We start from the raw sequence: 19,171 nt of genomic DNA, 5'->3' as shown, positions 1-19,171 counted from the left end.
CTAATTATTTTTAGTTCTCTAGGATGAGTACTACTTTGAATTCCTCAATGTGTCAGTGGACCTAGTTTCATTTGTCATCTCTTGCCTGGGCTGTTTAGCAGAGCGTTTGAATTGGGAGTCCTGGCTTTACTCTCTGTCTTGTCCTTCTCTCCTTCACTTTGTCCTCCAAAACTGCCAATTGGTCTCCTGCTTAAGAAATAACATTGACTCTCTATTGCCTTTAGGATAAAATTTAGACCATTAGTCTGATTCTGTTGTACTTTTCCAGGTTCTTTTATATATCTTTATGCCCAAACAGGGATCCTTGATCTCTGCATCCCATCTTCTGCCTTCATGCTTTTAAGTAGGCTGTCAAGTATTCATTTCTAGAACATTCTTCCTTCTGCCTTTTTAAAAAAATCCCTACTTCCTTCCCTTAGTTAACTTCTGTTGCTTTTCCTCAGTAAGTTGTCATTGCTTTTCCCCCTTCCATCTCACATTACCATGTATATACTTGTTTTGTTTGCATGTATCATCCCAGTAAAATATAAGCACCTTCAGAGTAAGAAATTTTTTTGTTTTGTCTTCGTAGCCTCAGGACTTAGGACATGCCTTGTTGGATTATTGATTTAAATGTTTTGCAAATGAAATTACCCCTGGCTTCCTTAATTTCCCTTCCCCCCCCCCCCCACAATTCATCTTAATATAATTTTAGAAATGTAAATGGTATACAAAAATGAGGTTATGTGTAAACTTCAGACTTTCAGCCTCATTTATTATGAATCCTATATAATTTATAAAAAAAAATTTTGCCATCCTCACGCCAACTTTTTGCTGAGTTTTTGCCCCTGTTAATAATGTATCTCTGATAGACTAGTGCCAAGATCTTATTGGCTTTGGGCCTTGTTGTTCTGGCTTCTATCTTCCTCATGTATTTCTTCTCCAGACACTCTAGTCTTCTGGTTATTTTCTTGTGTGGTCTTGGACTGATGGGGGCCCTACTAGTTTTTTTACTTTTGTCCTTTGGTTGTTGTTATTTTCATATAGAATTTGCTTTCAAATTCTGACTTGGATATTTTGGAGAAAGCTGGGCTTTTCTAGGATCATTTACGTCTCTTTCTTAACTTCAAGTCTTTCTCCCTCCCCTCCATTTTATACTTCAAAACTCCTCAGTATTATCCATCATTCACTTCATAATTCCTGTTTCTGACAAATAAGTGCTTCCCTTCCTTACTAAAATCAGGCCTTCTTTTTATACTACTATTCTGACCTTTCAAATAGTAGTGTATGCTTTCAGACTACCTCTGTTTTAAACCAATTCTAATGAAAACTTCATATTGAAATATTTGTCCACTTTTGAGATCAGTGTGGAAAATATTTGTTGGCATATTCAGGAGTATAAAATTATTTTAACTACTTGACAATTGGCTTTCATTTCTCAATTTCTTGGCTGACTTTTAGAAATAATATATGCTAAAAAATTTTTTTTGATACTTTTATAGTTCATGCAGTGGATACACCCCTATACCCGGTGTCATGGAAGACCAAGTTAAAATTCTGCCTCAGACAGTTATTTAGCTTTATGCCCTTAGCAAATCACCTTAGCCTCTGTTTGCCTCATTTTCCTCATTGGTAATATGGATACAAAGATAGCATCTACCATGAAAGTTGTTGTGAGGTCCAAATGAGATAATATTTATAATGTATTTAGCATGGTGCCTGCCACATAGTAGGATCTCTATATATAAATATTCCCCTCCTCCCAAAACCCTTAAAAATTATAGAGGAGGGACTAAGTATCAGTTATAAAGGACTATAAGGTTTCTAGAGGACATGAATCAACGCAGTCACAGTATTAGATTTCCAAATTTAGTTTTTCCATAGTTATCCTTTATACTTCTTGTTTCCCTTTGTTTACCAGAGACAGACTTTTGTTAGTTTCCATAAGCACCATTCTCTCTTTTTAAGATTTTATTTATTTTGAATTTTACAATTTTCCCCCAATCTTGCTCCCCTCCCCCAAGGCAGTCTGTTAGTCTTTACATTATTTCCGCATCATTCATTTTTAAGTCATTTTTATAAGATATGTATTCATTAGAGGTGTTTATCCTTTTGATAGAGAAGACCCAGCACCCTGCCCAAGTTCGAGTTGCTCAGAATAAAGAAGTCTTTTAGGTACTTCTTTGTGTGATTACATCCTGCTGCTACATCAAGCTCTGAAACATTCTTAGTCCCTCCTGAAAGAGGTCCATATCCAGTTTCTGAGTTTTTTATCCAGTTAGCATATTAAAATAGATATCCTCTCTCCAGCTGATTCCAAATAAGAATACTTATATGGAAAGCACTGCTAGTTGCTGAAGGAGATTTTAAAGAAACGAGATCTTTATTGTTAAAGCTTCTAACTTGAAAAAATTTTTAATTGACATTCTCTACCTCTTACTCAGATAATATTTTGAAGATTAAAATAGAGATAGTTGTTTAATAAAATTAGATTGGAGCTAGAGATTTTGAATGTAGACCTTGTTGTTTTCATTCTACCTTAGTGTAATATCGAAATATCTGTTAGAGCAATTTTGTTTTATTTTGTTTTTCTTATTATATAAATATTTTGTTTTCCAGTTATGTACAACAGTAGTTTCTACCTATCAATTTTTTGGAAAGGTTTTGAATTTTACAATCCCCCCAAAGGCAATCTAATAATCTTTACATTATTTCCATGCTATGCATTGATCAAAATTGAATGTGTTGAGTAGAATATATTTTAAAAGACTTTGGTTGATTTTATCTGTTTTAAACCAAGGCAGTTATCTCCTACAGTCCAGGAAAAATGTAATCATAGTAAGTTTGTTTTTACTTAACATTAGTGCTTACAGTAGTTTGACTGGAGATGATTTGAAGAAGTTCTGAGGTAGATGATAGCCTCTGAAAATTATACATCCTAATTTCTTCCTGAATTAGGTCTTCAAATAAAATAAAATAAAATAACAGAGGTCTTCTTAGAATTTAGTCCTAAGATTAGTAGCTTTTTTTCCTCAGTTTAGAATTTTAAAGTCAATTCTAAGTGATTATGTTTAGCTATCATTTTTATTACTTTTTTTGTTTTTATAGATAACAGAAACAAAGACAGGTGCTAAGAAATGAACTTTAGCCTTCTTTTGTAGAGTTCTCATTTCCAGTGCCATAGTATTGCTTTTGAATTTGGGATCTACTGCAGCTGAATATTGTATCTTTTGTTAGAAGTAACTAACAAAAGCATGTGAGATATATAAAATAATTTATCTTTAGTAACATGTTTTACAGTCATCATCTCATTTGACTTTGACAGTAGTGAACAGACTTCAAATGATCTGATTGGTCACACAGTTAATAAATGTCAAAGAATGGATTCATATCCATCTCTATTGCCATGCTGATTAATCTGTGTTACTTTGTACTTTAAGTGTATCTCATTACATTTTTCCTGCTGATATAATTGATGTGTCCATATTGCTTATCTTTATTGAGATAAACTTGAGGATAGAAAGTATGTACATGGAATGATCTGCATTTTCATCATAATCTGCCTTGTCAAAGTTAATGATTATCCCTTAGTATGGTTTGCATTACATTGTTCTTTTATAGTGAGAGTGACTGGAGATAAGTATCAGGAATTTTAAGAGAATAATTTAATATCAAAGACAACTGGTGTTTTCATTTTTATGATAACTAAAGAAGACATCTTGTTCCTGTGTGAAGAACATTTAACTTGGAGGTAGAAGTGATGAGTCCACATCTTGGGTCTGTCACTTAACCTATTGCAGTGTGATTATGAAGAAGGATATTTATACACTGCCTGGAAATTTGCAGTAAATGTGGTGTCTTCCTAGATCCGCAGTCTTATTTCATATTTCTCTCTTTCACATGCTCTTGTTTTAATCAAACTGAACTTAGTTGCTTTTTTGTGTACAGAAAGTTCATTTCTTCTGTGCTTTTGCACATGCTGTCCTTCCTTCCTGAAATGCACTCCCTCCTTACTTTGGAAATTCAGTATAGAACCCCAGTTTTCTTCAAAATATGTCCAACCTCCCTCTCCCATTTTTAATGTTCTCTATTTCTTAATATTATTGTGTATATTATTTTGTTATTTACTAATCTATGTACGTGTTTTATCATACTCCTTTCTTCTGAAAGACATCCACAGTTTCATTATTATTTCTGTCTCCTTTGCATCCAGATTAGTACTCTGTCAGAAGTAGAAACTTGATAAATGTTTGGTCACTTAAATTGTGAGCTGTTTAGAGGGAATCATTTAAAATATCCCTTGTCTTCCATTTTACATTTTAGGTTGCCTTTCATGGTGATCCTGAAGGTGCACTTATCCAATTTGCAACATATGAAGAAGCAAAAAAAGCAATCTCAAGTACAGAAGCAATTTTGAATAATCGTTTTATTAAAGTCTATTGGCACCGAGAGGGGGCTACCCAGCAACTGCAAACAGCTTCTCAGAAAGTAAGAGGAAAATTGCATGGGTGGAACATTTGTTTAATTTCTGCATGTATCCAGAAACCCAAGGGGGGTGGGGTGTATGCTAGAAAGACTTCTTCTCTTTAACAGGTTTTGTAATATGAAGATAAATGTTGCGGGCATATTTCTAAAAATCTTATTCATTAATTTTGTCCAGATAAACCCAGTTTCTTAGCCTTTTTCTAAAATACATTTGAGCATTTTATTTTGAGTGAATTTCTTTAGACTCCAACTGCCAAAAGTATTCAGTAGACGCATGTATGCACACACATTCAAAATCAAGTTTTCAAAAGTTTTGCCAGGGGGACCTTGGAGGTTTTAGGAAAATGAACATAAAAATAGCACCTATCTCAAAAGATTGTTGTGAAGAACAAATGAAATAATGTAATGTACTATATAAATGCTGTTAAAATTATTTTAAAATATATTATTTGAACTATATAATATAGAATTCTTTTTTGAATGTTAATGTATTTTTTCAAGTCTTTTTGTAAGCTTTTGAGTTATGCATTTTTCTACCTCCTTCCTTTCCCTTCCCCCTCCCCATAATAGTCATCTGATATAGGTTATACATGCAAATAATGTTTTAACATATTTTCATATTAGTCATGTTGTAAAAGAAAAATTAGAAGTAAAGGAAAAAAGAAAAAAGCAGATTTTAAAGTAAAAAGTTTTATTTAGTCTGCATTCAGACCAGTTTTTTCTCTGCATGTGAAAGGCATTTTCCATAACTGATCTCTCAGGATCGTTTTTGCTCTTTAAACTGTTGAGAGGAGCTGAGTCCATCATAGTTGATCATCACATAATGTAAAGTGTTCTCTTGGTTCTGCTCCACTTCACTCAGCATCAGTCCATTAAGTCGTTCATTAAGTCTTTCCAGACTTTTCTGAAATCTGGTTGCTCATGATTTCTATTTGTTCAGCCAATTCCTCAATTGATGGGCATCTGCTCATTTTCCAATTCTTTGCCTCAACAAAAAGAACTACTCTAAATATTTTTGTACATATGGATTCCCCCCCCCCCCTTTTTAAGATCACTGTGGGATACAGACCTAGTGTTATGTATGCAATTTAATTGACTTTTGGGCTTAGTTCCAAATTACTCTCCAGAATAGTTGGATCAGTTCTCACCTCCACAACTACAATGCATTAATGTTGAGTTTTCTCAAATCCCCTCTAACATTGATCATTTGTCTTTTTTATTATCTTATCCAATCTAATAGGTATGAGGTGGTACCTCAGACTTGTTTTTATTTATATTTCTTTGATCAATAGTGATTTAGAGAATTTTTTCATACAACTTTAGATAGCTTTAATTTCTCTGAAAACTACCTCTTCATATCCTTTGACCATTTTTCATTTGGGTAATTTGTATTCTTATACATTTGATTAATTTATATATTTTAGAAATGAGTCCTTTATCAGAAATACTAGATGTGTAAATTTTTTCCCCAGCTTTCTGTATTCCTTCTATTCTTGTTTGAATTGGTTTTGCTTGTGCAAAAACTTTTTAATGTAATGTAATAAAAAATTATCCATTTTGCATTTTATAATGTTCTCTTTCTTGTTTGGTCATAAACTCTTCCCCTTTTTATAGAAGTGACAGATAAACTATTCCTTGTTCTTCTAAGTTCTTTAGTCTTTTAAAAGGAAAAAAAGGGCTTTGGGGAAAAGTTCTGTAGGTATTTTTCTTCACATGTATAAATAAATATTAATATTTTTGTTTTTACAGCTATGATGGAAATTTGAGGGTAGTTATAAGCATGTGATAATTTAAAAATTTTTGCTTGCTTCAGTGATTCTCATGGTTTTTAGTGCTAATTGTCTTAAAATTAATATACATTTTTTTTATTTATAGGTTATACAACCTTTAGTTCAGCAACCCAGTTTACCTGTTGTGAAGCAGTCTGTGAAAGAACGATTAGGTCCAGTTCCTTCAAGTAATATTGAACCCGCAGAAGCCCAGAGTGCTAGTACAGATATTCCTCAGGTATTCCTTAATGAATAAAATAACAGGTCTTTATTTTTTTAATTAATTTATTAATAAATTTATTTTCAAAATTTTACATTCATACTTTAACCAAATTAAATGCAGGTGTTCTGGAATTTCCACAAAATTTTTCTAATACTAGTAATTCTCAATTTTGGTTCATATGGCCATCTAAAAATCCAAGATACAGCTTATATAAGGAATCCTTCCCTTTGTGAAATACCAAAGCTTTGTGGGAAGTAAAAATTCTGTTAACCAATTTCTACTTTCTTATTCAATTTAAAATTTTATCATATTTATTATAGAAAATATATTAGTGAACTAAATAAAAATTCCAGGGAGGATTAATAGACAATAGCATCCTCTCTTTTATACTATAGTAGATAACCCTTTCAGAACTTTGCATCAGTTTTCTTGCTCTGATGTCTCCTTATTTGCCTGCCTGCCCCGCCCCGCCCCCTCCCCCCCCCCCAATCCTAGATCATAGAAATTTTCCCTGTATGTTCAAAATCTTATGATTTTCTATTTGCAGTTCTGGTAACTGGACTACAGTTCTGGTAATTGGACTTACATCTCTGTATGGTTCAGTATTTGTACTGACTAGTTGGTTCATGTTATGATTACCCATTAAATCTATTTATAATACTGTAGTCTGAAAATTCCCTAAGTATCTGACATTGGGTTAACTAGCCATTCTTTGTGTCTATAGGAAAAAGAATTTTGGGGGCATTTTAAATATTTGATCAAATTTTGGAATTAGATATTAAAATTTCCACTTGAATATAAACTCTGTTTACTTGGATCTAAGACAAAAATTTCCTTTAAAGTTTTAAAGCGTCTTTAAATATATGAATTTTTTAAATTTACTATTTAAAATAATCAGTTAATTTAACAGCATAGAATCATAAAACCTTAGATTTCTGGAGCCAGGTGACTTAAAGATTAATATAGTCTCCTCATTTAATATTTTTAATTCTTAGTGGTTTACTTATAATGCATGCTGGTTTTTTTGTTGGAGTTTTCCCCCACAATTTTTAGAAACTTCTAAAATATTCTTTCCCTTCTGAAAACAAAAACAAAGCAAAAATACCATAAACATTGTTAATACCTTCACTCTTACTAGTTAAGTTCAGTATAGCATAATAGATTTTAAACAGTGGCAAACAAAATGTTCATAAGTCCCAACAGAATTATGTATGCTTGGGGAAACACTGAATGTGTCCATTTTAATTTTTTTAGAATGTAACTAAGTTATCTGTGAAGGACAGGTTGGGTTTTGTATCAAAGCCATCTGTTTCAGCAACTGAAAAGGTAAGAAGAATAGCATGATCTGTTTATTTTGGCTTCCTTATTGTTTTCAGTTATGATTTCAGGTGGCATCTTGATTTTTTAAAAAAGTATACGCTTTTCCCTTGTGTGTCTGAAAGGTATTGTTTCATTGTACTTTTTAGTCTTAGTTTTCTTTTAAAATTTTTTACAGTTAGTTTCATGAAAAAGAAAAGTAACTCATTTGATTTTTTCTTTTTTTGCATCCAGCTTTTAAAATATTCCTCTTTCTCACTCTATTCTTCCCTTTCTTTCTGTTTTCACTGTAGTTTCTTCATCCACTTAGATGTATGACCTTGGGCAGGTCAGTTAACCTCTCAGAGCCTCAGCATTATCATCTATTAAATGGGGAAAATAAAAATTAGATTCTGTACATTGTAAGGAACGTACTTTGAAATACCGTAAGCCAGACTGTTGATAATAGTTGGCTAATTATTACTCTCTTGTTTTTTTCCTCATAAGAAATGTTCTAAAATATCATTGACAACCTCTTTGTATCTATATGTAAACCATTGACTTATTCAGTTAGATTCATGACCTCTGTCCATATTTCCACAATTTGTACTTAATTAGTCCTCTGGAATTTAGAATTATAACTGAGACTTGATGTCCAGTTTGTGTTCTGATCTCTTAGAATAGTAGAATTTTAGGCCTGAGATTGTCTAGTTTATCCCTTCATTTTATTACAATAAAGGAAATCAAAGTTCAAAGATCAGAGAATTTTAAGGGACTTAGAAGTCTAAGTCACATGGAGTTATTTGGTAGAGTTGAAATTGTATTTCTCAGGGTCTCTTGATTATTAGTCTTCTTTCTCCCACATATTGAAGACGACTGTTAATTGATTTTTTTTAAAGTTTACTTTACTTTTGTTGATCTCTGACTAGTCTTGTATTTGCCAATCTCAAGAATTTGGAGTTCTTTTAACTACAAACTGGACTTTCCTGTATCATACTCACACTTCTCTCAAATGATTTGTTACTCCCAAATTCCTAATCTCTGTCAATGGTACCATTTTCTAAGGTACAAAAAGCTTCAGAAATTTGGTATATGATTTTAACTCATTCCCCCCCCCCCCCACTATTTTGGTTATTCTTTGTTTAAAAGTCTCTGACTTAAAATACCATTTCCTCTTATTATTTACCCTGCAGGGTCTTCCTTTCTTTACATCTAAATTACTGCAGTATTTTCCTATATCCTACTTTCCCCACCCTCCCTCCAAGTATTTGCCTTCCTATTCAATACTATATAGCTGTGCCAGATTTTCCTTAATTAACATGTTATCTTATGTTAAAAATTATTTGTATAAACCTAAATGACTATATTGAATATGATTGCATTAAAATTTTTATTCTTTATCATGGCTTCTATAATTGGATCTGATCATACCTAATCAAATTCTATAACTTACTCAGTTTGCCTCCATTTTCTCAGGATATATTGAACCTGCTCTGTTTATTTTTATTTCTTTGTATTCACTTAGATCACTCTCCTTTAATTTTTTTCTACTTTATCCAAAACTAGTCATTTACTTTTATTGTGAAGTCTTCTTTAAGTAGCCCTGCCTATACTGGTCTCCCCTTCTTTTAACCTGTTCACAGCACTTGTACAGCATATAATTATATTGCCTTGTATCATAAAGTGTTCTTTATAAAACTTTGGGCTCTAGTCTCCTGATGAGTGAGCATTATTATATTTATTTATAAGGAAGCTGGTTACTGTTAGTACATATTAAGCCCTCAATAAATACCTGTTTAATTGATTGCAGATGATGAAACAAGATTTCTAATTCAGAATTCCTCAGAAGTACTCCTAGATACTTTTCAGGCATTTCATTAGATTGAAAATCTTAAGCTAATTTGTATATTAATGGTTCATGTTTATATTCTGCATTGTGGGAATTACAAATATGTCAAAAAAGTACAAACAGGGTAAATGAAAATTTATCTTTGTCATTTTTCTCCAAGTTGTTTTTTTTTTTTTTTAGATTTTTCAAGGCAATGGGGTTAAGTGGCTTGCCCAAGGCCACACAGCTAGGTAGTTATTAAGTGTCTGAGGTTGGATTTGAATCCAGGTACTCTTGACTCCAAGGCCAGTGCTCTATCCACTGCACCACCTAGCCGCCCTTCCAAGGTTTCTTAAGAAAAAAAGGTGTAAAGAAAATTGAGATGAAAATATTATAGATTTCTAAGAGCACAAATTTCAACTTATGTTGAAATTGTGTATTTACCCCTTACATGGTAATTCTGAAAGTTCCATGAATTAATCATTTCAGGCACTACTCATCTTAATGAAAAATACCCTCTTATTGTCACAATCTCAAAGCTAGAAGAGATCTGGGAGATTATGGATAGAAGAGTACCCATTTATAGTATCTTTGATAGTACTTGTCTAACCTTTGCTTAAAGATCCCTACCTTCCCTCTTTAGGAGCTTTACACTTAATAATTGCCTAGCTGTATAACCTTGGACAAGTCACTTAATCTCATTGCCTTAAAATTTTTTTAAAAAGAGCATAATCTATTTTTTGGATAGTTTTATTGTCTTCTGTGTTTTTTTTCTTTAGGATTTCCATTTATATTGAGATATTACAAAATTTCTAATGGGCATGTCACTAACTCCTGCACCCTAGGCAGTTTTTTTTTTTTTAAGGTTTAATTGACAGAAGAGCTGCCCATATGATGGCTTTCCTCACTGAAAACTTTCTATACCAGCAAAATCATGTTTGGTCCAAAAAGTAACTTAAAAACTGTTTCATTGAAGGCCTATATCTCTTGCTTTTTAAATTATTATTCTATGAATTTTGCTTCTTTTTCATAATAGCTGCTAAATCTTGTGTGATCTTGATTGGTTCCTTGGAACTTGAACTTTCCTTTTGTCTGCTTGCAGTAGTTTTTCTTTCATCTAAATGGTCCTGATTTTGACTGTCAGAGTCCTGGAAATTTCCATTTTGGAATTTCTTCCAGGAGTTGACTGGGTGATTTTGTCCTCTCCCTTGTCCTTTTCCCCCCATTAATCTTTTTATTTCTGGTTCTAAGATATCTGAGAACTTTTCTTGTGGTTTCTTGAAATAGGTCTCAGCTCTTTTATGGCCATGGGCTTTAGGTAATTCAGTGATTTTTAAATTATTTCTTCTTGATTAATATTTTTGATAAGAGATGCCACACAATTTTTTTTGTATTTTTTTCTATCTTTGACTTTGTTTTAATATTTTTTGTTGTTTCATAGAATCATTAAATTCTATTTGGTCTATTCTGATATAAGTAAGATTTTGCACATCTTCTGTTAAGTTGCTTATTGTCTTTCCCCAATCTCTCAAAGAGAGTTCTCATTTTTTTCCAGTTCTTTATTTTTATTGCTGCCATTTCATTTATTCCATTCTAAAATTCTATCTTTTAAGAAGTCTTAAATTTCTTTTAGCATTTCTAATTTCTAATTATTCTATAAGCAAGATAAATTTTTCTTTGCGGTTTTGCTTATAGGTATTTTGGAATTAGTCTCTTCTGCATTTGTGTTATGGATATCCATGGCCTCATAATAGCATTTTATCTGTATTTGTGTGGTTATTCTTTCAACTCTGTGTACTGGCCATTTTGGTGTTAGTACTTGGGAAACTCTGGGGTATACTTCGATCATTTGAGTGACTTCCCTGAGCTACTGCTCTGAGAGGGAAGGGGGACTGTGTCCATAATTTATTCTGGGAGAGCTGAAACTTTCACTAAAGGGTTTGGATTCCTAGACTGTCTTAGAGAGATCAACTACTGCTGGACAGGGAGGGGACTGAGTCTGAGATGAGTTCTGAGCATCCTGTTCTTCTGCCCTAACTCCCTGGATGCCAAGTCAGAGTTCCTAGCCTTCAAGGAAATTTTGCCTAACTGGGAGGTTCTAAATTTAAGATCCTGCATGTTCTAGAAGACCCAGTTCTACTGGCCTGATCTAGGAGCTGAGAATCCAAGATCAACTTTGAGCATTTTTGCATTTCTAGTCCTACTCTGGGCCCTGAGTGCAGTATCTGCAATATTAACCTCTCTCTCTCTCTCTCTCTCTCTCTCTCTCTCTCTCTCTCTCTCTCTCTCTCTCTCTCTCGTCCTTCTTCTTATAAGCTTGGGCTAGTAAAAATAACCTTTTGTAATTTCTTCTGTTTCCTAATCACTTCTGGGTCTGGCATTCTTAGCTCTATGGGAGTACTTATGGGAGGAGCTGGACTGCACTATTCCTACTCTGCTCTCTTGGCAGATCTCCATTTCAACTAGCAGTCTTCAAAGAGTTGCCTGGACCAGTGAAAGGTTAAGTTACTTGCCCAGGGTCACACTGCCATATTTGTTAGGGGTAATATTGGAATCAAAGTCTAACTAATCAAGATCACCTTTGTGTCTGCTATACCATGCTTGCTTCCTCATCTTATCATGAGTAAGGGTATTAAAATAGCACATCTAAATATTGTAGCAATATTGATGTTTGCAATAGAGATATATTTGCTTATGAAAATATGATGCTTTCTTATTTTTATATGATAGTGATAATATACATATGGGTACTTTGACTTAAAAAGTTAAACTTTTGTGTTAAATTTAGTATTTGCTGTGTTTTCCTTACTTTGAGAAAAAAAGCTAGGTTTCTTTTTTTTCACAAGTTGTTGAACATAGTTTACCTAAATCAGATGTATCTTTTTGAAGATCCTTGTCTTGTCTTGTCTTTTTTTTTTTTTTTGGCAAGACAATGGGGGCGGGGTGGGGTGTGTTAAGTGGCTTGCACAAGGTCGCACAGCTAGGTAATTATTAAGTGTCTGAGAATGGATTTGAACTCAGGTCCTCAGGACTCTGGGGCTGGTATGCTATCTATTGTGCCACCTAGCTGCCCCTTGAGGCTTCTTTTCTTATTGAAGACCACTGCTGAACAGTGGGGAGGGAAAACCCAATATTCAGCCAAATTGAGACAAAAATATGTGGTTTTGGGAGAGAAAAAGTTGCATAAACTTATCTGTTTTAAAAAATTTGAACAAATTATACCACAGATATTTAAAATATACACATAATAAATATATACCACAAACAATTAAAATTACATTACCCTTTATATCATGGCTATTGGGGAATGTAAAGGAAGAAGGAAGAGAGAAGAAAAAGTGATTGTAAAATAAGAGACATTAAGAAAAGAGTTAGACTAATGAAGTAGGAGAAGAAAAGAGAATTGTTTGGTTGGAAGGTATAAGTAATTTTCACATTGCCCTCTGCACTCAAGATGGTTTCTTTCATGTGAGTTTCTGGAATGCAAATTAGTCAAATCCATAGCATGATTTAAGACCACTTGGAAAAAGAGAGAAAATACTACTAAGGAAGTTGGGGGAATATTCTTTATTACTTCAGTTTTCACCTTAGTGCTTTATTCACCCTTATTTCCTTTACCGAGGGACATTTTGGGTCCCTAGATTTAGACAGAGGCAACAAATACATTTCCTAACAAATTAAAATATATTAAGGGGTGATGGGTTTTGGTGGATGAGTGAGAGTTTTCAAGACTACCTTGACTTGCTGACCTTTGGAGTTGCTGCCTCTGTTCCTTATAAATGTTAAATTAGCTGTTAAAACATTTCTTCTAGGCTTTTTTAAATTTTGCATTAAGAACTTTGGAATTAGAATAATTATAAGAGAGGGGAAATTATTTGACTGAATCTGATATGAAATATATAGTCTTGAAATTGTGAGCATTCATGAAATTACTGGGATTATTTTCCTTTTTATCTATAGGGAACAATGGCTGGATCAATATTAGCTTAACATTTAATGAAACTCCAGGATATCTTCCAGCACTGAATCAGATTTTAGATATATTTTACCTAACGGAGTCAAAAACTCATTAATTATGAGTTTATATTTTTTACTTGCAGTGACACAGAATAAATTTAATCCCTAATATCATTTGACTATAGTATGATTAATAATCAATCAGCAAACAATCAGAAAATTTATAAACAGTATCCGTGACATAATTCAATTGTAGCAAAAGATTACTAATGCCTATATTTCATTTCAAAATTTTATTGTAGTTTTAGGTATCATTTGAATGAAAGTTTTCATCTATCATTGGTAGTATAGTGATAGAATTTTTTTGCCTTGAAATTGTGTTTTTCTTACCCCCCCCCCCCTTTATCCCCTATCCTCAAAATCCTTTTTTGCTTGGGTAAGATTCTTACAAAATTTCTTTATTTCCCTTCATCTATAATTTGTCAGTGATGTTATTATATTTTACATATATCTAAAATATTCTTTTTAAAATTAAGCATTGTTAGCTTTTAAGTGTTTTGTAAGAACTAACAGACATAAAAAAGTAATTAATTTATGTTATTAGGTGTTGTCTACTTCTACTGGTCTCACAAAAACAGTGTATAATCCAGCCGCTTTGAAAGCTGCACAGAAATCTTTACCTGCTGTTTCCATCTCTACATTAGATAACAGTGAAGCCCAGAAAAAAAAACAGGTAATTTAAACTGAGATATTGTAGAAAAATTCTTATATTTGGCTTTTATGGTTGTCTATTTAGCATAATAGAACCAAAAAAAAGTTTTGTTTTTTTAACTTAATATGTCAATTTTGGGCATGTCATGTTCATTTAAAAAATCATAATTTTAATGAACATGCCAATTGTAGGGCATCTGGATAATTTCCATCTAACATAGGATCATAGAATTAGAGCTAGGGATTATCAAGTTGAAGCTCTTTTTTTCCCCAGAAATAAAGCCTTTTTGACACCAGGTTCAGGTCTCTATTTAGCCAGTATTTTGTAAATCCCTAATATGTGCTGGTATTGTGGACACAACTACAAAGTGTGAAACAGGAACTCATCACAGCGAACTTAACTTTTAATTGGAAAACAAGATCATATAAAATCTACACAGCATAACTATATAAGTGCTCGGTGTATGTATATGTACTTTCATATATGTGTGTGTGTGTGTGTGTATACATATATATATATATATGTATATATATAGTTAAATGTAAGATATTTTGTAAAGGACATCATTAGTAATTGAAATTTATGGGGGAAGCTGGATAATTTTCATGCAGAAGACTGTGCCTCAGTTATAACTGATAAAAAGAGAAGGACTTTGAAGTTGAAGTAAGCATGTGCATGTACATTTCAGGAATAAGGAATATCCAGTACAAAGACATGAAGATAGAAAATGGACTATTATGAATGAAAAGTAGAGGGACAGTCATTTTAGCTGCTGATTTTAGTCACAGGTACTATGCTAAGATCTGGCAATCTAAAGGAAGGAGAAAGACTATCTTCTTTCAAGGAGATTATATTCTAATGGGTAGAGAGAATGTAAAGAGCAGGGGTATCATAATATTTATTCAGAATAAATTGGAGATTATCAACAGTACATATTGAACAACACAGATAGAAAGCACTAGCATTAAGAAGGCTCTGAAAAGGTTTTTTATAGAAGGTGGAATCTCAGCTGGGACTTGTAGGAGGCTAGGAGATGGAGATGATAATTAGGTTTGAGGAACATGACTATTGAATTCATGAGAGCTAATAAGATTGAGAACTATAAAGAGGGTCTAAGGTTTAACAACTGTGATTTGAATGAACATTCCCCCAGAGAATTCTAAGAAACAAATAAGATAAGAAAAAGGAGAAAGAAATGTTACAAAAGCCTGGTGACAACAAAATATCTAAGCAAGAGGCTGATCAACAGTATCAGATGCTGCAGAAAGGTTGAACATTAAGATAAAAAAATTAAATTTGGCAATTAATAGATAGTTAATAACTCTGGAGATAGGAGTTTCTGTTTAATAATGGCCTCAATATCCAGATTAAAAGTAGGTAAGAATAGATTGAGAGGAAAGTAGGAGCATCTATTGAAATGACATTCTCAAAGAGTTTAACTGCAAAAGGGAGGAGAGACACTAGTTGGGAATTTCTTGACCAAATGAAGGTTTTTTGAGAATATGAGAGATACATATTCGTAGGCACAGGGAAAGTAAAGAATAGATCAGGAGAGATGTTGAGATAAATGAGAGAATGGGGTTGATAGAGTGGGCTGTCTGCTGGAGGAGATAGGGTGAAGTAAGTTTTCTTTTACATATAGCCTTGGCAAGGAGAAGGATCTACCTGGGTGATATGAAATGAGGAAAAGGGGAGGAGAGGGAACTTTCAGAGAATGGTCTTTTTTTTTAAAAGTAAAGTATACGGAATAGTTCTCAGCTGAGATGGTACATGAGAGGATTTATGGAAAGACAGGATGAAAAGTGAGGAAAAGCTATTGTGGCAAGTGGGATAGTGAGTCCATTAAAGAAATTTAAAAGGATTGCCTTGCTGTAGGGAGGGCCCAGATGAGATTAATGTAGTAGTAGTAGTAGTAGTAGATTCAGTCATCAAGGTTATGTAATGACAAGTTGTGAGAAGGAGGAAAGATAGGCAATGGTGGAAATAATCTAAGATACTTGACAAGGGTTTCAACTGTAAGATAAAAGGACAAGTGATATCTGAGAATAGGGCAATATTGAGTTGAACTTGGTTCATCAGAGGCTTAGATAAGGGAGGAGTGTACACAGTGCAGAGATTATCACCTGGTAAAGAATTTAGGGGTTAAAGAGATTAGAGGTCTTGGTGAGCTTGAAGAATAGGTTTCAGGGTTGTAATGGGGAGGGAGAAATGTAATGACTACAGATTGTGATCATTTATAAACATGTAAATGATGGCAAGAGGAAGAATATAATTATCTCTATGGTGTGGTGGTGTGGAAGGAATAAGTCATAGGAAAAGAGCAACTGGGAGACTGGGAAGTAAGAAAGAATATTTGATTAAACATATATGTTGAAATCTCCTAGTATGGAGAATGCTATACAGAGAGGTTCTTAGTTTTACAACTTTTCTTTCTAGTCCAGTGAATTTCAGGGGGATGGGGGGGGTAGCCCTTGAGGAAGTTAGAAGGAATGATGTTTGTTTCTCTATCCCTTCCAGACTGGAAGGGTGGGTTCCCTGTAGGTGGGAAGAGTCCAGTCCAGGAGACCAGGAAGACAATGGAATTGCACTTCTATCTCATACAGACAGGAATGATCTCCTGTAAGTGAGAAGTCAGTCTAGGAGACTAGCAGATGGTGAAATGACATCTCTCTTATACTCTGGGAGCAAGAATAGCAACCTAGGAGACCTGGCACACAAGGGAATTACATTTCTCTGATCTGAAGCAGAAAGAAAGAACCAGTCTAGGAGATCAGTATTCATTGGCTGTTCACCCTGCAGGAGGGGGAGTAATTTCAAACAAAACTAGAAAGATAGGTTGGAGCCAGGCAATGAAGGACTTTAAAAGCTAAACAAAGCTAAAAGCTATATTCTTATATTTTATTCTGGAAGCAGTAGCAAGCTATTAGAGTTGTTTGGGAAAGGGAACCTAAGTTATTTTGACAGTAATCTACTGGTTGTACTAGTAGGACCATCAATTAAAAAATTTATAGTAATCTAGTAAATGAGAGGTAATGAGGACCTGAGTATGGTAGTTGATGTGATTTATGAGTCGAGAAATGGTTCCAATGTGAGAAATATTGGGAAGGCAGAAATGGCAAGATTTGCTATCTGATTGACTAAATAAAGTAAGGATAGGCAAAGCATCCAGGATAAATATTTGGATAATACATTATCACTTTTAGATACTGGAAAAACGGTGGTATCTTTCAAGAAATAGGGAAGTTTGGAAGAAGGGAAGCATTAATTTTTAAGCATATTGAATTATCCAATAAACAATTGGTGTAAGCCTGGAGACAATAGATTGGGGAATCTTCTTCATCAAGAGGACAGTTAAACTTGTAGAAATTGATGAGTTTACCATGAGAAGAAGAGGATCTAGAATAGAACCCCAGGGAACACTCATAGTTGAGAGGACTGTAGATGATTTTTTCTTTTTTTGCAAGGCAGTGGGGTTAAGTGGCTTGCCCAAGGCCACACAGCTAGGTAATTATTAAGTGTCTGAGGCTGGATTTGAACTCAGGTCCTCCTGACTCCAGGGCAAGTGCTCTAGCCACTGCACCACCTAGCTGCCCTGACTGTAGATGACTTAATGATAATGCCAGTAAGAAATGATAGAGATATAAGCCAGGAAAAAAAAGAAAGGCTTAGGTGGTGTAGGAGGAGAATTAGTATCTCTAAAACAGTAAGGAGGGTTTGGCATTCACTTAAGTCAAATGCATCAGATAAGATGAGAGGAATGAGAAAGGACCCTCAAATTTGGTAATTAAGACATTAGTAAATTTGAAGACAATAGTTTCAGTTGACCAAGGACTTTAGAAGCTAGTTTGATAAGGACTGAAGACTGACTGAAGACTGAATTTAGTATGAAGAGAGGAATTTGAGAACAGTAGACAGCAGTTTCAAAGACTTTGGCTGAGAAATGGAGGAGAGAAAAGGATTTTAGTTTGAGGGGATGGCAGGGTTGATTGAAGCACATAGAGGAGACTTGGATATATTTGAAGGCAGTTGGAATGACCCAGTTGATCTAGAGAGGATGGAGATTTTATTCCGGGGAGGGAGATGATTGAATATGATATCTGGACAAGATAAGAAGGAAAGGCATCAAGTGCAAATGTGGAGGGATTTGATTCTGAGTACTCCTTTGTTCAGAGCCTGAGGAAAAATGACACTTAGCTTTGATTAAAATGCACAGCCAAAATGATAAGACCAAGCTTAATCATCTGATATTAATAAATATGATTCTTAGCTTGGTCAGTACTATTTAATATTTTTATTATTGATTTGAATAAAAGGCATAACTAACAATATCAAGCTTGCAGATTATACAAAGTTGTTAGAGGTCAGTGAGATACTCAGGATTATAGAGACAAATTCCATATAGCATATTAATAGGTTAAAGTATTAAACCTTAATTCAGTAGGGTTAAAAATAAAATCTTAGACTTTGTTCAAAAAACGAACATCACAACTACAAGAGGCAAGCAGGAACATGGTTATATAGCAGTTTATCTGAAAAATTGATATTTGGGTTTTAGTGGAATGCTAGCTTAATATGAGTCTTGGCTTGTCTTGAGAGGCATTCTGGAATAAGGAGGTGATCATCTCTCTGTACTCTGCCCTGTCAGACCACATCTGGAGCATTGTACTCAGTTCTGGGTGCTACAGTTTAGGAAGGACAGAGAAGCTGGAGAGTATCCAGAGGAAAGCAACCAGAAGGTGAAGGCCCTTGAGTCCGTTTCATATGAAGAGGAAAGCACAGAAGAGAAGACTCAGTGGGGACATCATAGCTGGCTTCAAGTATTTGAAGGATTGTCATGTGGAGGGAGGGATTTTTAACTTGTTTGAGGGCAGAACTAGAAGCAGTGGGTAGAAGTTGCAAAGAAGATAGGATATGCTTGACAT

At 33.9% G+C, this 19,171-nt stretch overlaps 1 protein-coding gene across 17 annotated transcripts in view; it reads left to right on the top strand.

Moving 5' to 3' along the window:
• Positions 1-19,171, top strand: part of RBM26 (RNA binding motif protein 26) — a 104,727-nt gene that overhangs the window by 45,197 nt on the left and 40,359 nt on the right. For 13 of the 17 annotated variants that reach the window (XR_012469506.1, XR_012469508.1, XR_012469507.1 and 10 more), the window contains 4 exons: positions 4,303-4,467; positions 6,340-6,471; positions 7,711-7,782; positions 14,142-14,270. Coding sequence is in view for 12 of the 17 variants with exons in the window: in XM_074191875.1 (XP_074047976.1) it covers positions 4,303-4,467; positions 6,340-6,471; positions 7,711-7,782; positions 14,142-14,270 (498 nt within the window). In the remaining 5 variants the exon portion in view is untranslated. Of the gene's footprint in view, positions 1-4,302; positions 4,468-6,339; positions 6,472-7,710; positions 7,783-14,141; positions 14,271-18,894; positions 19,036-19,171 lie in introns of those variants that run through there. The other 4 variants (XM_074191876.1, XM_074191870.1, XM_074191871.1 and 1 more) reach the window with 2 other exon arrangements.

The sequence above is a fragment of the Macrotis lagotis genome, chromosome 6 (genome assembly GCF_037893015.1).
Source record: "Macrotis lagotis isolate mMagLag1 chromosome 6, bilby.v1.9.chrom.fasta, whole genome shotgun sequence".
NCBI classification, from domain to species: domain Eukaryota; kingdom Metazoa; phylum Chordata; class Mammalia; order Peramelemorphia; family Peramelidae; genus Macrotis; species Macrotis lagotis.
Note: the sequence above shows the minus strand (reverse complement) of the source record. Positions and strands in the feature narration are given on the sequence as shown.